This window comes from Parambassis ranga, chromosome 21, assembly GCF_900634625.1.
Source record: "Parambassis ranga chromosome 21, fParRan2.1, whole genome shotgun sequence".
Taxonomy (NCBI): domain Eukaryota; kingdom Metazoa; phylum Chordata; class Actinopteri; family Ambassidae; genus Parambassis; species Parambassis ranga.
Genome location: NC_041041.1, coordinates 17,643,254 through 17,667,142, shown reverse-complemented (window position 1 = coordinate 17,667,142; position 23,889 = coordinate 17,643,254). Strand labels below are relative to the sequence as shown.

Here is a 23,889-nt window from a genome sequence, read left to right as displayed (position 1 = left end):
GCGTGAATTACAAGTTTTGACACTTCCGCATGGGCTTCCACTTTGAGCCCCGAAGGTTGCCGCTTGGTCAGAACTGATAAAGCTGCAGCTTCGATAAGTGTGAGAAGGCATAAGTAAAGATTGTGCCTGGGGGGGTGGGGGGGTCTGAGCAACTAAAGACAGGTCGTGTGGAAAAAGCAAATGCAACGCTCAGTGCGGGCCGAGCAGTCGGAGGGTTTTTATCAGAAGTAGAACGTGCCGGGCGGTGCCGTCTCCCATCCTCGGAGGCTAGCCCTAGTTTCGTGGAGATGTTTATTATTGATAGAGGTAGATGATAGCCTTGGGATGAATTGCATAATCTAGAGCCGCCTCTAATGGATACAGGAAATGGATCAGGCTATCAGTCAGGTCTCTCTGGATGAAGGATGTGCCTGAGATTGTAGTATGTGTCTGTCTTTGTCTGAATACTTGTGCGTATGTTTGCACAGTAACCCTGGGCAGTCATTGTCAGCTGGCTGTCTGACAGTGTTTTTGTTGTAGTACTAGTTTAAAATGTATTATATTTGTTTAAAGTTTAAATACTAAAAATCACCCACCTAAAAGTCAGTTAAAAATTATCATGGTGAGTTGCTTTTGCTTCTATAACACACTATTGTATAGTGAAATCACCAGGACACATGGATCACAGCAAGTCAGGACATATCAGTGTATAATAATATATTATTATTAATTTGACTTTGCCTAAAATAAGCAGCCATTGTAGTTTTTTAGGTGTACAAGATCAATATAAAAGAAACTGGCATCCTAAATGGATGGTTATATTTGTCACATATTTCAAAAACTTGATAAGATTTGTAAAAACAAAAAGAAAAAAAAAGGGTGCAGAGTTCTGCCGGTGGTTGAGTCATGAATTTTGACAGATAGTATTCACTGAATGCATTTTGTGTCAAAGCCAGAAAAAGCGTACCCACAGTTTATTCCACATGAGACTGTTTGTGAGTGTGTTAACGCTGACAAATGCCTGCAGGCAAAACTGTGAGATAAGCAGTCAGATTTCCTAGTGAGAATTTGATTATTGTAAACATCTACATTTAAAGACACTGCACATGCACACAGACTTTTTCTTCTTTCTTCTCTACTCCCTGCGGGGATATTACAAGGGAAAACACAATATACCCTAGTAAATGAATCAGTAAGATTTATTTATTTATTTATTTATTTATTTTGGGGAAGGGGGGATTCTGCCACCTACACAGGTGCAAAATGACAATCGTGTCATCCACACAGTCCTCAGAAGAGATCTAATCAGTAAGTGAAAAACCCTGTGTGGGTGGGCTACAGCGCCTGTAGGAAAGACCCTACTAATAAATAACAAATAAGGAAGCTAAAGCTGTTTCTACTGAACTCCTTAAAGTCACACATTATGTGGTCTGCTGAAAGTCCCTTTGCAAGACCACAGGGAAGAGAGGCTGATGCAGCATCTTAAACCCTAAAGCGTGTCAAATGGTCCGCTGAGATTTACTCAGAATCAGCAGGGCCTTATTCTGAGTCTGTGTCAGACAACTATACGGCAATTATTTTGGCTAGGACAGTCCTTCTCAGACAAATATGTTCAACCAGAAAAATAATCTCTCAATTACTGTAAAAATGCGAAGCCCCAATATATGTCAACATTGAAGACAATAATTCAGCTAACTCTGTTCACACAGAGACCATGCAGTTACACCGCTAACACTAAGAAAGCATGCACTTACAAAGCCCTGTAACTTTATTTAGTGGTAATAGCCATGTTGCTAAAAAATTTATAGCAGCTAGCAGCTTAGCTGCAGAAGTGTAAAGTAAAGCTGAGCTGGAGCCAGCTTAGCTGCACATGCTGAGCAGCATTGTTGTAAGTAACTATTGATTCTTTATAAATGCCACAAATCCATTTTCCTTCACTTGTTTTTTTTTTTAAACAAATGTCCCTGAGCACAGATGTGTCTGTGGAAGTGGATAATTTGTTATGAGCTCACACATTCTGATCATGCATGGAGCACCTGGAATGTAAGCAATTTCCCCCTGGGATTAATAAAGTTTTCAAAATTTCTGAAGTATTTAATAAGCTGTGGAGACACAGAACGTGGGTGTTTCTGTGAGATCAAAATCTTTAAAAAAAAAGAAAACTAAAGAAATAGTTTTTTCAAGGCTAAGCAGTATGAAGATTATTTGACAGATGCATACTGGTATCAGCAGGGTATAGGGCAGGAGGATGAACTGAGTAAACTGCAAAGGTTCCAGTGTAATACATCTAAATCAACACAGAATTACATGTTTTTATGAAACCAAAACTTTAAATTGGCATCACACATCTATTCGGAAAGTGAAGTGATGTGTATGTGTGATGGTGCGATGGTGTGAGTTCATGTTTCAGTGTTTGGTACAATAGAGACCAAGCTTGGATATGGAAACATCTTGAATGCTCAAAAGTTTTAATTTAATTCTTAATCCCATCTGTGAGTAAGACAGAAAGTCAAATGATGTTCACGAGGGGAATAAAGCATCTAATTTAAGGAAGGCAACAATCCCACAGGAGGCAAGAGGCCTCCATTTGCATCCCTTATATGGGTTTTTTCCTCAGAGCTGTACTATACTCCTTCTTTTTCCCTGGTTTGCTCCTTGGTGTATTGTTCAAACCAACTGTAAATGGTGTGTTTTGATGGACACTTAGACTGTCTCTCACTGACACAGCTGTCTGTCCAGGTGTCCTTTGCCATCTTTTGAAAAAAGACAGAACAAATGGAACTCATCTATCCTAATGTGTTACTGTCTAGATAGTCTGATGGCTGCACTGACGACTAGTATATTGGGTCCAGTAGTTTTAGTCCATTGTAAGTTCAGTTTATGTGTCCTTGTGTTAAATCTGTATTGTGGGAAAGATCTGGGTTTCCTGTGAAGTCAGACAGTGGAGGACAGCGAGTTGTGGATAGGACGATGATGGTGTGTTGTAGGGCTGTGCGATTTGACGATAAATGATCGTGAAGGATTTGAACGTATCGGCGATCTACCAGAACGGAGAGATCGTTTTATCGTCCATAGAGCACCTTCTATTAATTGCAGTTCTATGTTCGAGTTTTTTTCACTCGGCCAACTCTCAGTGCGCTTAATGTGAACACGACCAACCAATGACAGCCTCCCTGTTAGGAAGCTACGGCTGAAAACGAAAAGAGAACCGAGCAACTGGTCCCTAAAACGAACTCCCCCTTTATGTTCGGTACTGTTTCTGCCGGCAGCAGCGGCGCGTCTTCTAAGCCTGTGTGCACGCGACGTGTGTCGCAGTGGAAGGGCCGCGTGTATTATAATGCTATGAGCGCGTACGCGCCCACCTCTCTGAACATTATCAATGTTATATTCAGGTTCGCTGCTGTTGTGCCATCAGCACCTGTGTGTGTGTGTCAGATGCAGACACAGACAACAGCTAATGACGTCACCAAAACAATAACGCAGGCATTTGATGAAGAGGCTCCATATGAGGACTCTAGTAAACGGTGGACAGAGGTGACAGCAGCAGCTCCGTTTGTCCTTAGATATGATTCCCATGAAAGTTTGATCATTTGTTCTAAATCACATTGAACTTTAAGAGTTACTTAAGTCTCAATACTGTATTTACTGTTTAACCCTTAGGAGGCTCACTTCAGTCTGTTTAAATAACTGTTGAATAATACTTTACAGAACTACATTAGTCTTAACCTATTTGAAATAAAACTTTATTTTGTTCTGTAATTATTTAAATTTTAATGTTTATTGAAAACTAATACTGAGTGCACATTATCAGAGTTGTTGTTTGCCTTTAAAATCTACTGATAGTTTTTGAGAAGTGACAGAGCAGGCTACCTGACGTCATTTACACAGAAACATGCAAATTAGTGTCGATGTAAAAACAAATCGTGATAAAATCGAGATCGTGATTTTATCATTAAAGAATCGTGATATAAATTTTTTGCCATATCGCCCACCCCTAGTGTGTTGGCATTTTAAGCTGTACGGTACATGAGTGGAAATACGACCAACATGGGCAGTAGTGAAAAAAGGTTGGGTTAACCTTTGAAATTTTTTTTATAATCTCTTAATTAATTAAGTGTTTACTTCTGTAGCTGATTGCGACCAAATGCTACTGCCTGGCCTGGTCTGGTTTAAGAGCAGCAGTTGGCGCCCATAAAATGTTTTAATTTTATGTAATGTTTACACGGGTTTGCATGCAAATGAGACGTAATGACGTAACCAACATCTAAGTCCTGCGGCACTGTGACGACGCAGACAGCGTGAGCTGACACTAGTCTGCTCAGAACATCATGTAATTTTGTGTGATCTATTCTGTTTAGCTGGCGGGCCAAAAATAACACATTTTAAGACGAAAGCCGGGGGCATTAAAAAAAAATCCGACCGTGGGCCACAGTTGGAAAAACAACTCATTTAGGAGAAAGTATCATTTCATTGTTGTGGTTACAGTGTTAACCACTTTGTTGAGGTCACGCTTGAGGTCATGGTAAAAATAAGCCAACGTGACCGTCAGTAGAAAGCGAACAGTGATTTCTTGTGTGAAAGTCCCAACATTATGTTGGCTCATTCATTCACCGTGACCTTCTCCCTAACCCTGTTTCCCCCTCTTTTTGCTCCCATTCATGAGAGTCATACTTCATACCACATGACTGCCCGAGGTCTTTTTACCCTTGGATGTGTAAATGTGTCGTTGTTGAACATTTATTGAAATGGCTTATGCTGTTCTTTTCCTTGGTACACATACTCTGCTCTGGATTATGGCCAAAGGAACATTATGCAGCAGCGTGTTTGTACGGAAATTGAAGTTTCAAGTTTAAACGAATATGTACCCTGGATAATGAATGTGAAATCTTCTTGTTATCTATATTGTAGTCTGGAAATGGGGATTGAGAGATTTGAAAATGTTGTAAAAAGACAAAATTGACTGAACAGTCGGAGGAAAAAAAAGTGATTCAAAGTCTACTTTTCTTCTTGTTCTTGTTGTTTGTATAAAGATGTTTTGGTGTTAGAGGGTAAAAGCAACACTCAACATCATGGTGACAAAGACTTGGTTGAGGTAATGTTCAAGGTCAGGGTTAAAAGCCAGAGTGGCAGTCATAAGGAAAATGGAATCTAAGGTCTTAGCATTAGGCCATTCTTCCATTGTGACCTCCTGCTTAACCCCACTTTTCCTCTTTATACTCCTAATTACAGGATTCTTAGAGGTCTTACTTATGTGAACATGTCAGTGCTGGGCTTCTGCATACATTATACAGAGTTTCACTTGAAGGACACAAACATGTAACCACTATTTCATCTTTTATACACTATTTCACGCATTCATTCATACGCTAGCATGAATGAGTGCTATTACCATTTATGGCACAGAACGGAAGAAATTGTGTTGCCAAAGGGATAAGGGAGGAGGGTAATGTGGTTGGAAGGCTGAGGGTCACCGGGTTTTTAGACTTGGATATGTACAGAATAATAGCCTGTAACCATAGAGACACACAAGAGTATTACCATAGATTTCTACCAAATTTAAAGAAATTCCATTAAAGCACGCAGACAAACATATGCACAATGCCTCTGACCATGTGGTTAATACGCCTATGCGTATTAACATGACTTTCTTGTCAATATCATATTAGACATATCACTCCCACGTCTCAAATCTGCATGTTCCTTTTAAGGGTTTACAAACTAGTGCTTCAGTTTATTCTGAGCTGAGAGGTTTCAGAGGGGACTGCAAGAATGTGAGCCTGCAGCTGAAAATCTAACAGCCCCTCTTAATGTATGGCTAATATCAGAAGCTTATGAAAGGTTTACGGCTCATACAAGAAGGGGGGGGGTCAACTTCTGTAGGTGTACTTTATTGATGAACAAACAGTGCGTCGGTGCCTCTTCTAAGATAGCTTTAGATGCACTCAGGTATTTTCAAAAGATGTTTCTGAAGGCCATGTAAATTAATTGTTGTGTAGCACCTTAACTCCCAGCTAACATCAGTGGATCCTCTTGAAACAGTTTTCTGCTCTCCCTGGAAAATGTCAAAGTTGTCATTGAAATTCTGTATGCCACACATGCTGATGAAGGGAGAGCGGTGTAGTGGAGCATTTCATACCACCGTTTTATGTTGGGGTAGTGCCTGAGATGCTTGCATGGAAAGGTTCCCAAGAGTGTCCTTCAGCTGAATGAAATCCCTTTTCAGCAGTTCTGAGCCACTGACTCTGTATTTAGGAGGATAGTGAGCAGGGCCCACATGCACAGTCATTCTCTTGAGAAGTGTGCATGAGTAAAAGTTGTTTAGCTGGCCTTTCTTGTACTTGCAATGATATCGCGTACACAGTGGGGTTCTTTTTGTTGCCTTAATCATCTAGTTAAGCGGTTGAGAGAAAGCAGATGTCTTAATGATGTGATTGTTAATATAATGCGTCAGAATTTGCATGTGAGTTTGGAAGCATCCCTGCAGTTAACATTCAGAGGGTTGGTGCTGTCTTGTGGACCTTTCAAAATTTTAAAGGCTGCCTCAGACACGTCAAGCTGAAGTGGAAGTAACTATAAATAAAGTAAAACCTAATCAATACTGGATTTCTGAAGCTGATACTGTCTCAATTGCTTATGTCTGTTCATGTAATCTCAGACTCTGAGATGTTACTTGATTCCTTGTGGTTGTTCTTGCCGAAGATAGCTCTTTATAATGATATTTATGTAGTTCACTTCTCTGGAAATCTGCAGTAAACACACATGTGTATGTGATAACATCAAAAAATGAAATTAATAACATTGCAACTGTGAGAGGAAGAAGCACAGATCATAGAATTCAGTTTTCATATTTAGTTTTAGCCTTGCAGACAGAGTATTTGTGTTATGAAACTCAGGGTAAGACTTTTAAATATAGTGTACAAGTTGTTTTAATGTGTAAGGGCGAATAGTTGTGGTACAGTGTTGCTTATTGTTGTGATACATTGGGAGTGAAGGAATTAACTGTAAGCTAGCAGGCTGACTTAAGAGTCAGTGACTGAAAGGCTGCCACAGTAAGTCCATTTGAGTTAAAGCTTTCTTGGGGAATAGCATCTGCCAGATTTCCTGCATGCGCAGCAGTCTCTGTTGTGCTAGCATAGCAGCACTCTAAATTTGCCCTACACAGAGCCACAGTCATATCATTAGCTGTGTGATAAGTTCTCTGTAGATACTGCAGCTGCTTTCTGAATTTGATGCAAAGTGGCAGGGGCTGGGTGAGAAGTTTTAGATGATGATGATGATGGCAGTGATCAATTTGATTTTCAACTGTTGATGATGCCTAAAATGATACTAGGATCCTTTCAGGGAGACTTAGAGTTTGAGTGGTTAGCACCTGCTGGAAGCTCATAATTAGCCATTAATGAAGATAAAATGGCAGCTTAAGAGTGTGTAAATGGTTACTGTGGAGCTTTGGCTAGGTGATGAGGTAATGCATATAGGTCAACATATGGACAGCTATGAGTCAATGCTGTTTGGTCTTTCTTATTTCTGTTTAATTAACTCTGTTTGCTGAAGTTTAAAAGCTTAAAGCCACCATTGCACATGACAATAAAAATTCTTTATAATCATGGTATATTGGAATGTCGGAGTTAAACATTTGAACTTCGCTCTCTGGAATTTTGCAAATAAAGTATGTAATAGTAATGTAATATTCAGTGTTTGTACATAGAAATTCAGTGGCTGCATACTCTCTTCCATCACTTTCAAGGCAAACTGAGCCACAAGGACAAACACTTCTACAAAAAAAAATAAAGTCCAGGCATTGAAGTAATCCCTTCTCCTTAAGTGCTCTCCAGCCAAGAAAAAACACACCAGTGGTAATCTGTGTTAGCAAACTAGCTAATCCTAACCCTGCCAACACTCACTCATAACTCCTTTGAGAATATCTGCCTATATCGGTGTTATGTCTCTCAGATTACATAAAACTCCAGCCACTCCCTTAGGTCCTAATCCATGAGTTCACCTACACACATCAATATTTGTGTAATCACTTTTAGTGTTAGAAGAGGGAGACAGAAACTCCAGACTGATAAATAAACAGAAGTTTCATGTTGCTTTATTCAAAACTGGATGCCTCTGCTGTTCATTATGCTGAGGATAAAATGGTAAGAAACTATACAAGTGAACACACACACGACAAGGAAAGCCAATCATCAGGAGCCTAGGGATCTTTACATCACTTTGGGATCTTGACAAACATCTCTTCAGGCAGTTTAGGCATTTGGCAAAGTCACCGCCCCTGGATGCCTCCTTTTTGAAGGTATTTAAAGGCCCAGTAACCTTGTATCAGACCCACAGGGAAGATGGGGGCTACACTAGAGGGACCATCAGTCTGCAGGGAATCTCAGCTGAGGTGGGGGTGGCATTTTGGGAACTCCCTTGAGGAGCTTTTTTGCAAATACCTGTTGCCAGTACACTTGTTCTTCTTAGTGATAACTCAGTTTGTTGGCGACTAAAACATGTATTTCTTCAGAATTCAGACAAATATGGTGGTTTCATGTACAGCCTCATGGGATTTAGTGCCAACTGGAAAAAAATGAAATTTGATTAACAAATTCCTCAGAAGGTAGAAGGCAGGTGCTTATGAGTATAATGTGTGTGGATTTCTGATTTGGCATGCCAGATGGTTTGTTACTAAGAGCCATCTGGGAGATCCTTCTAAAAACTGTGGAAAGACCAGAATACTTTCAAATGAATACATGGCATGTGATTTTAGGATGTCAGTATGTATGGATGACACTGTCGCCCCTAGAACACGCCCATAGTTACCACTGACACCTCACACATCGCCGATTGGTCCACCTCATCCAACCACACACACACATAGCATGGAACATGGCAAGATTGATGGGTATTAGTTTGTAATCTCACAGAATTTGTGAGCTGCCTGACAAGATAACACAGGAGTAAGTTATGGTTCAATGTCTTACACAGTGTAGGCACAACAGGCTGACAACTACACAATCACTGGGTAGCCAGTGCCACTGAGCTAAAGATTCCCAGAGACACAAGTGATGCAAAATGACCACAAATTATACACTCGTCATTAGCAGTCCTGTAGTGTCTCTTTAAATCTGGCTATTTAGCATCCATGCAGGACCTGAGGGCCTTTTATAATTCTGTCTTCACTGGGACATGTTCTCATCCATAGCTGTAGGCTATTTGCTGTTAAAAAAGACTATTATATTATTTCATATTAAAATATTTAAAGTCGTTTATTTGGAATTTTGTTTATTGCAGTGAATACATCTGTTGTTTTCACACTGGCAAAGCTAGAGATGCTTAAATTTGAAGGTTTAAATCGTCTTGACCCCCCCCCCCCCCGTCATTTGATTCAACTGTGAAGACTGTAATAATGGTTAAATGTTGGATCGTCACTGCACCATCAGGGAGGAATGTGACCCTGAATTTTAATGTTACTGGTTATCAGTTAAGTTATTTTTAGAGATTTCAGCATATAAAGCCTGCTGCTAGAATGAATCCGTGGCAGAGTGTCTGCGTGTGAGCTGCTCTTTACACAGGCTGTCAGAAGTCAAGCTTTGGTTGTCTACTCTTGTTTCATTTATCACATATATATATATGAAAAGTCAAAATGTAAACATATTTTGTTGCAAACTTCTGATCTTATTTAGCACTACTGCAATATGTGAGTAATTGTTGCTGGGAGTGATGATGATTTCTGCATATGTGGAGATTGCAGCGGGAGGTTTGTTTTTTTTGGGAGGGGGGGGTTGCTCCACTGGAAGGATGGAGCTGTCATTTGTTTGCTCGCTCATTGATGCTGATGTCCTGTCATGTTTGTTCTTGCTGCATTTCGCAAAAAAGCTCTACCCCTCAAATTGGCACGCTCCTACCCCTCTACATAGTCACGCACTGATGCGTGCACCCGCCTTCACTTTGCATCTCTCCTCTCCTTTGTCTCCCACTCGCATCGCCTTGCTTTGCGTCTTCGCCACTCTGCATATCCCACTGCACTCCTGCACGCTGTCCCTCCCGTTTCGATCACCTCCTCCCCCGCCATCCCTTGCGCTTTTTGACCTTTCAATTACCTCTTCTATTCCTTCTATCCTTCCTGAATGTATTTCTTTATCTATAGCTCATTTCTTTCCCTCACATCTTCATACCTGTTCTTTCACTCTGAATTCTGCTTTCCCCTCCTCCTCTTCCTCCTCCTCCTACCACCTGTCTTTGTTCCAACCAGCAGTTTCATCGGACACTTGGCGTCAACACAGTAAGCCATTATTAAGGCACAGAATGAACGATGATGCTTCTGTTTGTTTAGCCTGGTTGTTGTGTTGTGACCTGGTAAGGAGCAGATGCCTTTTTCCTTTTTTTTTTTTTTCCCCGTGCTCTGGTGGTGAATGCATCGGTTGCTTTGCCTGTGTGTGCCTGTGCTGGATCCTAGGCAGGTAGGGAGACAACAGGTCCTGGCTGCAGTCCCAAAGCTTTAGCTTTTGGAGCTCAGATAAGGAGAGTCGACAGAACCACAGCAGCCCCTGCAGGAGGTTTTTGGAAAATAGATTTCCAATGACAAAAAGAAAAAAAAATGAATGGGTGAGAAGTGATGTAAGTGGAAGGAGAAGAATAGACACTGGCTGAAATACACACATAACTGCTGTAAAATGAGGTGCAGCTGTAGCTCTGAAGAGTGGAAATGTGTCAGTATACCACTCCTGGCACACGTGCACGACCATTAACACCTCTCTGTATTCTTGGTCATGACAGCACACCACTGTCCAGGTTCTGTTGGAGCTGCACTGCAGGGAAATGTCTGCGACTTTGGCCTGAGCCTGAGCCAGCGGGCACATAAGGCTGTGCCATATGGCCCTTGCCACTGGCACCCCTCACACCCCTTTCACCCACTCCCCCCATGTGCAGAGAATTGTGGAGGTTCAAATCTTCTCACCTTCTGTCTCATTCAGCACATCTCATTAACATGCTCACTCCAACCCATTTTTGGGCAGGCAAATGGTCCCTCTCTCCTCTGAAGAAAAGTGTCCCATCTTTCAAAGCGCTCATCTCAGATTCGTCTTGACACCTTTGTCTTTTTCATTTTCTACTCAGCTGACAGTCATCTGTGCTGACTTACTGTAAAGTGCAACAGCTGACGAAGCGCATATATTTTCAGGCTGCCGGCATCATGTGCTGTTAAGTTATCAAGGAAGTTGAGGATCAAAGCTGCAGCAGCACCCCGACAGGGGCTATAACAAACCTGCCTCTGTCTCTTATCGGTCATGTGGCATCTAGAGAAAGTGCTGCGGAGTAGGAGAAAAGTTTGAAATCGTAACCTCAGATCACTCCTTTCTTTTACTGTCACATCAGGGAAAGTTACAGATGAATAAAAAGAAGTTGGCGGATAAGTGTCAACACTTTGAGTTTTAAGTCAAGATGAAGGAGTTTCACATCTTTTATTTTATGTATGCCAAGCTATTTCTGCTCCCTGTCTGTCATACATATGGTCCGCCCTCACCTCAGAATACAAACGGGATGAGCCATGAGACACTCCTACAAGCCTTGCATATGAGACTGTAGTTCGCACACACAGCTGCAGCCTTCATCTCTCCCTCCTCCTCTTAGAGAGAGATGGTAGGTTTAACCCCCCCCCCCCCCCCCCCCCCTCATCACTCCTCTCCTTTCAACAGGGTTGAGAGCCAAATTCTGGGTAAGATCAAGAGATGGGTTGAGGAAGAGAAGCCTCTTAAAAGACACCCGCAGGGTTCTGCCGGGCAGCTTTCCCTTCCGTTGCATCATGCCTGGCATAAAGCAAGAGTCCCCAGGTTAAGGACAGCCAGAGCCAGATGGGAGAGAGTGTGAGAGTGAGGGAGAGGGGGAGGCAGAGAGGAACGATAGCAAAAAAAAAAAAAAAAAAAAACAAAAAAAATAAATAGCACGGGCCCTGCAGTAAGCTATTCCAAGCACCTTTGTGGGGTTGCCATTTTTTCATTCTCTCTTGCTCTCCTTTGAGGGGATTTTCTATCCTTCTCCCTCTCTGTGTCTGTGTCCCCATTTCTTCCTTTTCTTTCTTTTTTATTTTATGATGTTCTCTTTTTTTCCCCCTGTATGCCGGGGTTTCTTCAGGCACTATATGGCTCTTTTTTATTGTGCCAAGTTTGTTGAGCCAGGGCTGTGTCTCTCCCTCCCTCTCTCTCGCTCTCTGGCTGTCTGGATATCACGTCTGTATTTTCCTTTAACTTTCATTACCCCTCAGCCTCCCTCTGTCTCAGCCTCATCCATTTCCCCCGACTTCTCCCCGTTAGCCCAATTTCACTCGTCATTTTTGCCTCTTGTCTTCTCCACAGCCCTTTTCCTTCCTGCATCCCAATCCCTTTGATCAAGAGCCAGTGTGCAGTTTCTCTTTCCCTCCTATACTCCTCCTCCTTTTACTGTCTTTTGTGTGCATTCTGCCAACTTTTCCCCCCCTCAGCTTGTTAAAAACTGTGTTCACACTAGATCGTTACGATGCTCCTGGGTTCCTGAATCGATGCCGTGGTTATTTTTGCCCTTCTCCTTTTGGCTATCAGACCTTGTGTGTGTGTGTGTGTGTGTGTAGGCATCAAATGTCATCCACACAAAAGCAGCTAAAGTTGAAAAGCATACTGTTCATAGTGAAAAGTCCTTTTTTTCAGATGTCGCTCCGAGATGTAAATTATTGAGCAGAGACATAGTCTGGTTTCTCTTGAATCTCAGCTGGTTCTCTTGTATATACTCTGATTATTAATCTCCTTCCTGAACATGATGTGCAGTTTAGATACAGCTATACAGAATATCATTGCATAGCCAGACACCCCTGCTTTTTCTTGACACAGAGCTGCAATGAAAATAGAGACAGATGAATGCTGCTGAAGTTCAACAATTGGTGTTTCAACTTTGAGTGAAACTCAGCCATCATTGGCTGTATGATTTCACATATTTTCACATATTACCAAAAAGTTTGGTAAAGTGTCCCCTGAGCCCTGTAACCTGCGACTCAAAAGATGCTACCATTGAAAAATCAGTGTTACACGATTATTGTATTGATATTTTAATGAGGTATTAAAATGAAATATCTCACATTGTATTATTGTATTTACTCAACAGGTGTCCTCACAGTAACAGCTCAGCCTGCTTTCTTACTCTGGGGTAATGCTTATGCAAGGATCTGTGTGACATCAACTCTGAGCAGGCGTCTGTAATTCTCTAATGTGAGGATCTACACAATTTGTCTGTTGATCTCTCTTTTTTGTTGTGTATATCGCAGTGTGTGGACCAGTGGAACAAAGTATAGGTGCAAAAAAAGGAAGAAATATCCACATTGGGCTTCTCTATTGGATTTTTTATTAAGAATTGAATACAGAGGCTCAAGTTCTGTTTTGCTGATAAGAAGCTGACATGTGCCATGTGACTGTAAACATGCAGAGACTTTGAATAACTGCCTGTGTGTACAACATGCCCCATTGTGTGAGTGATGTAATATGTTACGAGGGCACAGGCAGAAGATTCAGCCAAGAGAGAACAGAGTCCGGGTCAATCCATTAGAGACTCGAAGGGGAGCACAAGTGGAGACAAAGAGCCGTGAGCTCCTTAGCCTCGTTCCTGCAGGGCCTATCCTAGTGAGCCCCTTGTCCTTGTGATGTCACACCCAGCAGGGACACATTTTCACACATTCTCCATTTTTTTTCAGCAGTGTTAAATGTAATCAGGTTATGGGCTTGCAACTACGTAGCTTAAAATTTCTGTGGACACTCAGACATAGCTGTTCCTTCTTCCCAGGGAATAGTGGGTAATATTTCTCAATTGAATAATCATGTTTGTTATTTCTGTGGTGTAGCAATGGTGAATCAATATCAAATCAAATGAATATCTCTCCTCTACAGACAAAAAAAAAAAACTCAGCCCTCTAGTGCCATCAGTCATCTGAAAAATCCCGACTTGCTTAGTAGCAACAAACCATGTGGGGAAATGAATGAGTAATGTTCTCCTGTGCCTTAGCAGCTATTTTGCTGAGTGCCCTTGAGCAAGTCACTTAACCTCATACTGCTCCAATGGAGCAACACGATGTAAAAAGTGCTAGACTGGTTGTGCAGTGTGAATATGACCCACAAAATAAAAATAAAAATAATAATAATAATAATCTCAGCTGACTGCAATTGTATATCACACTATTAAATAACAGTAATGTAAAAGTTTTGCACGCTATTGACTATTCTCCACAAGTCTTGAAGGAGTTCCCACATATGTGGAGCACTTGTTGGCTGCTCCTCCTACACTGCAGCCCAGCTCATGTCAGCTGAGTTCAGGTTGGGTGAATGCAGATGTAGCACTCCATCACTCTCCTTGCTGTTCAAACAGCCCTTTACATATCCTGCACATGTGGTTTTGGCTCATTGTCCTGTTAAAAACAAATCCTGGTCATACAAACCTCAAACCAGATGTCACTACTTGAATGTGAGGAAACGTTTTTACATGCTTTATATTTTCTGGACTGACCAACCTTCATACCTTAAAGTCACAACCCTCTCTTTAAACAATACCAAAGGAGCCACATCTCTTGGATTTATCTCACTTTGTTGTAGGTAATGGCATATTTACAAGCCTTTGGCAGGGGGCCTGCCGAAGTAAGGTGTGCCAAACCGTTGGCAGTAATACAAGTTTGTACACTTGACACTGCTTCACTTGGTTAGCAACCTAGCATGAGTATCTGTAGACAGCAAAAGACATCCGCACACTGCTGCTCTAGTGTTTTGGTGTCCTCTCAGGATGGCTTTGCTTTCTTGTGACCTCCATTTTTGTAGCAAACACCACAGCCTTATTTGATATGGAAATATCAAGTGAGTGTTTTGTGCTAAATCATGAGCCAAGCTGACAGCTAGTTGGTATGACAGCGCTGTTGCACACCGGCAACACCAATTCATTTACTTTGTTCATTAAAGAGATGTGGTTCTAGCTGTGTAGAGGGGCGAGGGGGGTTTAGAGTGCTATCCCGGCTAACAATAACTTCTTGGTTACTTAAATATACACATAATCATCGTTTAAACTGGCCTATACATAAGTTTTATTTTGGTTAATTGCTAACAACCAGTAACACCATCAACTCAGCATGTTGCTACCAAGTTTAAGGTACACAATTCTAAACAGGAAGTGGAGGGTTCCAGGGCTCTTTATAGAGAGGGCTCATCAGACTGTACCATGTGGGGTACAGAACAGGGGGGTCGCTGAATTGTCTTTTAAGTGGCCTAACCAAGAGAACTGTTGCTTTTAGTGTAGACACAATAAGATGAATACACATTTTCTATTATTTAATAGAAATCCTATCAACGGTCCATGTCTTTATTCATAAGTAATGATTGGTTAGTCCTTGTGGGAGGGGCTTCCACCGTTCAAGGCTCAGGATGTCAGATCTTCAGCTGTTCTGTGTTGAGCTTGAAGCCTGCTTATATATGAGATATATACAGGTTTGGTGAATATTTATTGACTTAAAAAAACAGAATTATATTGAGTGAAGATGCAGTGTGGAAGAATATTAGAAGAATATCAAGATGGTGATGAGATTTTTTTCTAGTACATTCTCTGTATTTTCTTTGTTTCTGAAGGCTTTAATCTGACCTCCTCCCTTTTCCGTGCTCTTCTCCTCACCTGTTTTCTCCTCTTTCTTCCCTGCAGTGCAACAATGACTACGCCCCAGTGTGTGGCTCCAACAATAAGAACTACCAGAACGAGTGTTTTCTGCGCAGGGACGCCTGCAAGCAGCAGTCTGAAGTACTTATTATGTCAGAAGGCGACTGTCCCGCTGGTATGTATATATTTACCTTATGGCACCTACGCCTATACCCAGACAAGCAAACACACACACACACGGAGAGGCGTAAATACCAGCACCTCTAGGACGCACTGAACATATGCACTAACAGAATGAATGTGAAATAAAGGTAACACTCCTGTGGCTGCGCAGCTGTCTGTATGCTTACATGTGATAAAAAGCAACAGCAAATGATAAAGCAAACATGCTACAAATGTAATCCAATTTGAATGCTTTATATAGAACCGTACAAATGTTCAGGCTTACATGTTTCATCTATCATTATATGTGTATCTTCCAGGAGATGGAATTCAGTAATTACCGAGTGATGGTTTACTTCAAAGGAATTACAAAAATTCAATGATGGAAAAAAAAAAATATTCCTCCATCTGACGTAATTTTGCCAGGTTCCATGTAAACGGGCACAGCGACAGTGACAGGGAAAGCAGTCTTTACAGAGGAGATTTCATCATACGTCCTCAGACTCAGAGGTCTGCTCAACAAGCAGCAGAGTGTTAATTATACCGTTTATTAAAATTCGGTGTGTTTATCAGTAAGTAAAAGAAGCCTTGGACAGCTGTGACCTTTTTGTTATGTAATGTTTAAATAAATGTCATGGAATACTTGCCAAATTGTCATCAGTAGTTACTGTAAAACTGTAGCCACAAGGCATGCTCAACAAAGCAGAAAATTGAATGACTGAATCACACATCATCTTGATGCCTGTTTCTTTTTCCTTTTTTATATATATATATATATATATATATATATATATATATATATATATATATATATATATTGTGTACATTATTTTTCTATGATGGTAAAGAATCTGCTGCTGCTTTGTGTTTAAAATAACCGGATAGTAAAATGAGGACATGCTAATGACAATGAAGGCTAATGTCAGCTGTTTATTTATTCATCCCAAGCTGGGAAATTTCACTGTTACAGCAGCGATATACAGGCACTCAGCATAGCAACGCATATATTTAAAGGTAAAGAAGAAAAATATAATCATTTTTACAAGAAAAAAAAATGGTATAAAAAACATATGTAATTTAATATTATGATAGGCTCATAATTAAAACCTGATGAAAGAGGTAGGCCTAGTTTAAAAGTTTGTATTCAAGATTCTGTTACTATGGTGACTGTGACAAGCATCAGCATGCTGACAGCAGCAGAAAGTATTGCATGTGTGTATGGATTTATTGATATTCAGCAGTGAAGATACAATTGCACAACGTATAGAGAGTGGAACAGAGGTGTGATTTAAACAGCTGTCAGCGGAGACTACACCACCCCTATAAACATGCCAGAGGCACATGTGTAATGCGTTTGTCAGCTTGTGGATTGATACGTGCTGAAAGTCTGTTTCATGTGACGGTGAGTGATGGAAATCAAAACACTTCCAAACACTAGCTCAAAATTGGCTCTGGTACTGTATGGACTCCCTCTGAGAAGCAGGCCTGCTCTCTAATTGGTTGCTTCAGTCTTTAATGTGATGCAGTTGTATGTTCCTTGTATATTGTTACTTTCATTAGAAGTTTGAATGTTTATTTTGTCTCTTCTACAAACTCTATATTTTGTTGTATATCTGGTGTAAACTCTCTTCTTCATGTCTGTTCCAGTAAAAAAAAATGTAAACAAACTTCAGCTTTTGAGCAGATAGATACATTTACATTTCATTATCGATGCCAAGTCCACTGAAGTCTCCAAAAAGTACATCATTGGCATTCCAAACCTCCAGATTTAGTGTAAAAACTGCGATCGATCGAGCTGATTCTGATCAGTGAGGAAAGCTTTGGACACATCTGGTGCAATAAAACACTTGGCAGACAGGCCTTCCTTGGCTTCGCTTCAAGGTTCAGCCTTGTTTTGAAATTTTTAACAACTACAGGGTAGTTGTAGTAGATACCCGCTAATATGTAGGGAATACCACAGCTGCCTTGCAGTGTTTTTTTTTTCGATTATTATTGTTTGCCATTTATATGCCCTTTGTACTGATGGCACTCTCCTTTGTTTCTCTAAAAACCACTTGGTGTAATTATCAAAGCTAATGGCTTTTTGTCTGATATAGTTTGGTTTTTAAGCTGCTGTGTGGGTGTCTTTAGTTGGAAAAGGTCAGGCACTTCATGTTGTGGAGCATAGCCAGCTCTTGGCATAGGCAGCGTAGGCAGTCGCCTACGGCACCACCTGCTGGAGGGGGCGCTGCTGCAGGTAGAAAGTCAGCGTGATTTGTGGATCTCAGCACTTTTGTCTTGAGCGGGAGCAGTGGTGAACAAAAAAAAAAAAAACGCTACCGGTCATCCCACAATTAAGCTTGAGTCAGGGCGGCGGAGCAGAGAGTGCAGTGGAGTCAACAGCCGCGGTTCAAAATGAGGCTGAAGTTCTGGTCTATGCTGGTAAAACTGGCCCAACACAGGGCGCTAGACTAACTTTTTGCACCAGTTAAATACAAATTATTTTAATAGTACTCATTTAAATTATGGACAACTTAGCCAACAAGTCTGCCTGTCAGAAATTCATAATGAAGATTCAAAGTTCGTACAGCACTCTTCATTTCCCTGTTTGCTTTCTCTGTATTTTCTGGCTGCTCCTCACTTATCTCTCTGCCAATGTGAATTAAAAAATGATTTAAATTATATACACTATTATTTATTTAATGGTTGTGATTGAGATATATATTTTGTTTTCTTAAACACGTTTCTAATGTAGCTACGGTATCTCTTCTCTCATCTTCCTCACCTCTTCCTCTCTTTCTAAAGCTGAGCTCCAGCTGACAGACTTTTTATTCTGTCTGTTACAGTTTAGCTGTATGCAGATATCATACTGGCAGACAATGCTCCACTATAGCAGGATAATAACAATACTTTTTAAATGGGCGTTCATCATGTAACCATGTACTATAACTCCTTAGCTGACTGCTGTCAGTCAGAGTGACTCAGTCTTCATGGATGGAACCACACAGGTCAAATAATACTGTCCGTCATTATAATGCTACGAGCACGTCACGCCCCCTCCCTGAACATTACCGGCTTGTTATCATCACTCATTCAGGTCAACAGCAAATTAGCAAAACCCGCATAATAGCAACAAATCCTCCTCCTCCGCTACATGTTCACCTAAACCGCGGTTTCTGCTGTTCAGCAGCGAAATGTGTGTCTGCGTGTTCGCGCGCTGCAGTGAGGGGGCCGCATGAGGAGTTCGAACAAACTTTGTTCTTGTTCTCGTCACCTCGGGTAACAGATCTCTCTGTTCTCGTGGAGTATGGAACAAGCTTTAGCACACAGCATCAGCTCTGCACAGCATATATCCGTGTTCTTCTTCTTCTGGATTTTCGGCAGACAGACATACACACACGGGGGTCCTGCCCTTCACTGTCTCTGATTGGTTTAGACCACGATATGAGACTGATGTGTGTCTGTTGTTGGACCACAGGCAGACTTTTCAGAGTCGCAGAGAATGTATCTCCCTCTAACAGCTGGTCACACCGGTGCAACCTCAGATATTTTTTGGTTGGACCATTGAGAAATTAGGTCGCATGTGCGACCAAAATGGTCGCACTCTAGAGCCCTGCATCAGGTACCATAGTCTCGCCTAGGGCACCACAACGGCTAGAGCCGGCTCTGTTGTGGAGACCAGTTGTGCTGCTTGGACTACGCTGACCACTTACAGGATGCTATGGCCCACCCAGACACACACTCTATCAGGTTTCTCTGCATATTTGCCAGTCTATATATTATTTTAAAGAAACTCGTACAGAAGTGGGTTGCAGGCATAGAGCAAAATAGACTGTGGGCTGTAATACTGTATTTTCTACGCTCAAAAAAACATTGAGTGTGTTTATTAAATCAGAACATGTGTAGTACTTTTGGCCAGACTAATGTGTTTAATCCTAAGGTGACGAATTCAAATGGATGAGCATGAACTTGAGAAAAGGCAGCGACGCCCACAGAGGAATCTACCAATTAGTTAGTCATGTTCTGAATAATGTGCTTAGATGTGAATGAGTGAATTCACTTGCATGTGTTTTTTTTTTTTCGGCAAAGTGTGAATCACAGCTTAAGCCAAGATTGTCCTAATGCTGGCTCTAGTTGAGCAGTCGCTGACTCAGTTACCCTTGCTGACAGGCAGCCGGCAGAAGTCCATTAAAGGGGTCCCTTTAACAGACACAGCTCAGCAGAGGGAACATGTGGAGAGCAGGGTGGAAATGTAACTGCAGCTAGCAGTGTCTGTGTGCCAGCAAGCCGAGCTGTGCAGTCACATGAAATCCCCAGCCTCTCTCTAAATTGCTTGTTTGTTAGTTGTGTGCAAGGTCCTTTTCAAGACATGTGATGAGTGCAAGTCTGTGTGTGTGATATGAATTTCTGTATCTTTTTTTTTTTTTTAAAAAGAAGGGCCAGGATAAAGGATCTTTTCTTCACCACAACAAGCGGCGCTTTTGAGATCTTAATTCAGGATTCAAAGAAGGATGTTGTTGTGGTCGTTGTGTCTTCTGACAACAGTGCTTCTACTGTATATCTTCTCTGTAGTATGTTGCCGTGTACACTTTATTTAGCCTTTAATACAAAACACAACTGTGACCCATGAAACAGGGGTTAACCGGTGCCCTAACAACAAAAGTAATGATGACAAATGCAATTAGTAGGAGCGCACAGATTTAGTGCTACTTATCTTTTTAAAAATATTCACCAACTCTTTGGGGATGTGCAGCTTTTAAGAAGATACAACAGAGAGAAAAAAAACACCTTCATCTGTGTTTATCTCCAAGTCACAAATTATATTCTGTGTATCCTAAATCAAGTTTACACTACACTACATTCACAAGGGACCGCATTAGATATCAATTTTGATGTGTGCCCACATTTTTGTTTCTTTGCAAAGTGTATCTCAAATATCCAAGAGGAGTGGCAAGACTATCAACACGGACTATACAAGATGTGCATGTCTGCAACACAGACTCCCAGCTGATTCTAAAGTCGTACAATAGGAATACCCACACGTCTTTGTTCCTGCAGCTGTATCACATACATGAGGTATAATAAGCCTGTTGTTCAGATATTACCCTTCAATGAACCGTCAGAGCTGCTCCACTGGAATTTCACACAGGCTCCTTGTGAGAGAGTGACAGCGTTTTTCTGAAAACATACACAAATCATAGCTTCTTAATAGGTTTAAATGCTGCTGGTACATAGCCATGGATGTAAATTAAATTATTTAGGAAACCTGTATTAGTCCCACAATGGGGAAATTGCTTAAGGCAGCCCAGCAAAGAGCGCCATACAGGAGTTGGGATCGAACCAGCAACCTTCTGCAACAAGTGCACTTGCTATGACAAAATATTGAGGATGCAAAATAGGCATTGAGCTTGAATTTTTCCTTTGTTCATAATATTAAGTAATTGGACTTCATACTTTGTTCAAGTTGATGAATAATCTGGACTTAAATCTGGACTTGAAGCCTTCTTTTGGCTGCCCTGGGTACCGTAACACATTGCATAGATGCACATCTACAAAACTCACCTCAGCTCCCTTCACAAAGCTTTTTCAGACATCACTTCTCCCATTATACACAAAAGTCATGACACCAGCATTTAGAAAAACTAAAAGTGAATCAGTAGCAGTTGTACCCTACAGTAACATTGCAGCAACAAGTGCAGCAGCAACTATTACATGACTCTAAATATATGCACCTTGGGGACCTCAGTGGTAGCTATACAGCCATGTCACAGTTTACCTTCTCTTATACTTATTAGAACAGCCACTCCTTGTGTTCAAGCATCTCTGTTTGGTTAGTTCTCATCATCTCATCTAAAATGATGTAACCCCAATAACTTTTCTTTTTTAATTTCCACACACAAACATAAGTAAACTTCGTCTTTCATGGATAAATGACACTCGATAGAAACAGTATGACTCCTTCATTCTTGTCCACTGCCAACAGTGAAACCGACAACTATACATTTAAGAATGACACAGTGACACTTGTGTTATTCAGTTCACCAAGAAACCTTCAAAAAGTAGCAGTGGGTGGCATTTTTTTTATTGAAAATCATAATTCTGTGCTGTCATATTGATTCTGTGGTTCCTTGGATTTCTTGATTCAACAACCAAAATAATCCCACCTACATTCTTGAAGTTATGGTGATGCGGTGTGGTATTTTTAAGACATTTCTGTGCTTTGCCAGTAAGCTTTGCCTGACATCTTGCCCAGATAAACACCATGGTTACAAGGGATGCCAACTCTGCCACTGCTCAGTTAAAAATGCTCCAGACTCATTGTCTCATGTGTGGAAAAAACACCTGAAATCATCCACATGCCACTAAATGCTGCATTTCATCACTTAAAACACAGTCTTCCTTCCAGGCTTTGTAAGGGCCCTCCCTGTCTCAGTTCCACTTTTCCCCTCACTGAGACAGCCCCTGGCTGTGTGGGGGCTTCCTTATATAACTTAACGCGTTACACACAAACCTTTCATGTGGAAAAGTATGGTAGGCAGCTAGTTGTGAAGGCTTTACTCTTGGTTCTCTTCAACCATTTACTCGATACTCACGGCTGTTTTCTTAAAATGAGTGCAGCAGTGGGAGATGTTTAAATACCAGCGATATGAGCAACTATGCTAAATAATGCAAGCGCCATGTCTACTTGCAACAAAAAATGGCCTTTCCCTCCCTTGCTCTGTTTTTCTTTTAGTTTCTCTCTGTCCTCTTTTCCATTTCCAGCTACCAAAATCCCATTAGCAACTACACCACACACTATAACGGATATATGTCAGCTCGACTGTGCCAATACTTGTTTCTTTTGCAAAGGTGAGAGATATCATGAAACAGTCATCTCTGGAGAAAGAATCCCGAAACGAAATCCAAACCTAGTATTCATAAGGAAATTTTATTTTTGTGACATCTCTACTTCTATCTATGTATGTGTTTCTGAAACTTTTAATCTTTCTAATCATACCACAAGATCTCAGATATGCCATACCCAGCAAAGAGACATTAGCATTAATCTGATGTTTCCAGTGTTACGATAAATAGATCTGTAATATAACACTTTTCTGTTTTGGCCTCCAGCAACTATACAAAGCATAAATATCTGCCTCTGTAGCTGCTAATGTTAATCAGTTGGACACTGGCTTCTGTTTACAGCTTTGTGCCGTTTCACTAGTGATCAGTGGGTTTATCAGAGCTCTACAGCTGAAAAGAACTGCAGGCCTCTGCTGGTATAATGACTAAGATGATACCAGTGAGACTGGAAAAATGATGACTGAGGTTGTTGAGGCATCATCATCTTTATAGTTTTTACCAGGAAAAAATAGTGACTGCTCTGGCAATTAAAACAGCCATTACTTACAGAACATCATGTGATTAAATCCATGTAAAAGCCTACAAGACAAGAAAAACAAGGAAAACAAACCTAAGCTTCCAGAAGTGTCACAGAATGCAGTTCCCCCTGCAGCCTCTAGCGGTCCCTCCAAAAGTGAGTCAATCCCCAGGCCGAAGTTCCTGTTTGTGAATTTCTATATAACTCATTCATGTAACTAAGACTTTGTATAATTTGGGGCTTGACTTAATGAGTGGCAGGCGGCATTGGGCATTGTTTATGTTGCAGACTGCTGTTAATTTCATATCCTGAAGGTTTGCAGTTTAGTTTTTATGTTGATTATTGTATGTGATGCTTCATGTCAAGCTTGTTTATAGTGGTTAAGATTGTTTAACCCTTCCTCTAGTGGCTGTCCTGGTTTCCTTTGGTCTTGTATTTAGAGTGGACTTATTGTATATACAGCTCTGCTGCCAGTATTGTCGACCACTGAACAATACTTGGAAGACATTTAGTTATTCACAATCCATGTTTGATTTAAGTCTTGGCATATTTTGTCCTGTCTCATTTCATTACTAGGTCTCTCCTTTTGTTTACGCTATATGACAGACACCCAGGCTCTTTCCTCAGCCCCCTCACAGTTCCAGGCTCTCATTAAGCCTCTTAGATTCTGCCGAGGCCAAGAGGCCAGACGTTAGAGTCTGCTGCCATTCCAAACAGTAAACAGGAGGCCTGCTGAGGTGCCAGCTTCATGCTAAGTGATGTCTCTGAGGCATAGGCAA

General features: G+C 41.1%; 1 protein-coding gene across 1 annotated transcript in view; it reads left to right on the top strand.

Annotated features, from left to right (window-relative positions):
• tmeff2a (transmembrane protein with EGF-like and two follistatin-like domains 2a) overlaps window positions 1–23,889 on the top strand; it is a 92,898-nt gene that overhangs the window by 19,927 nt on the left and 49,082 nt on the right. Inside the window, exon 3 of the mRNA XM_028393848.1 lies at window positions 15,655–15,784. Within this exon, the coding sequence (XP_028249649.1) occupies window positions 15,655–15,784 (130 nt within the window). The remainder of the gene's footprint in view (window positions 1–15,654; window positions 15,785–23,889) is intronic.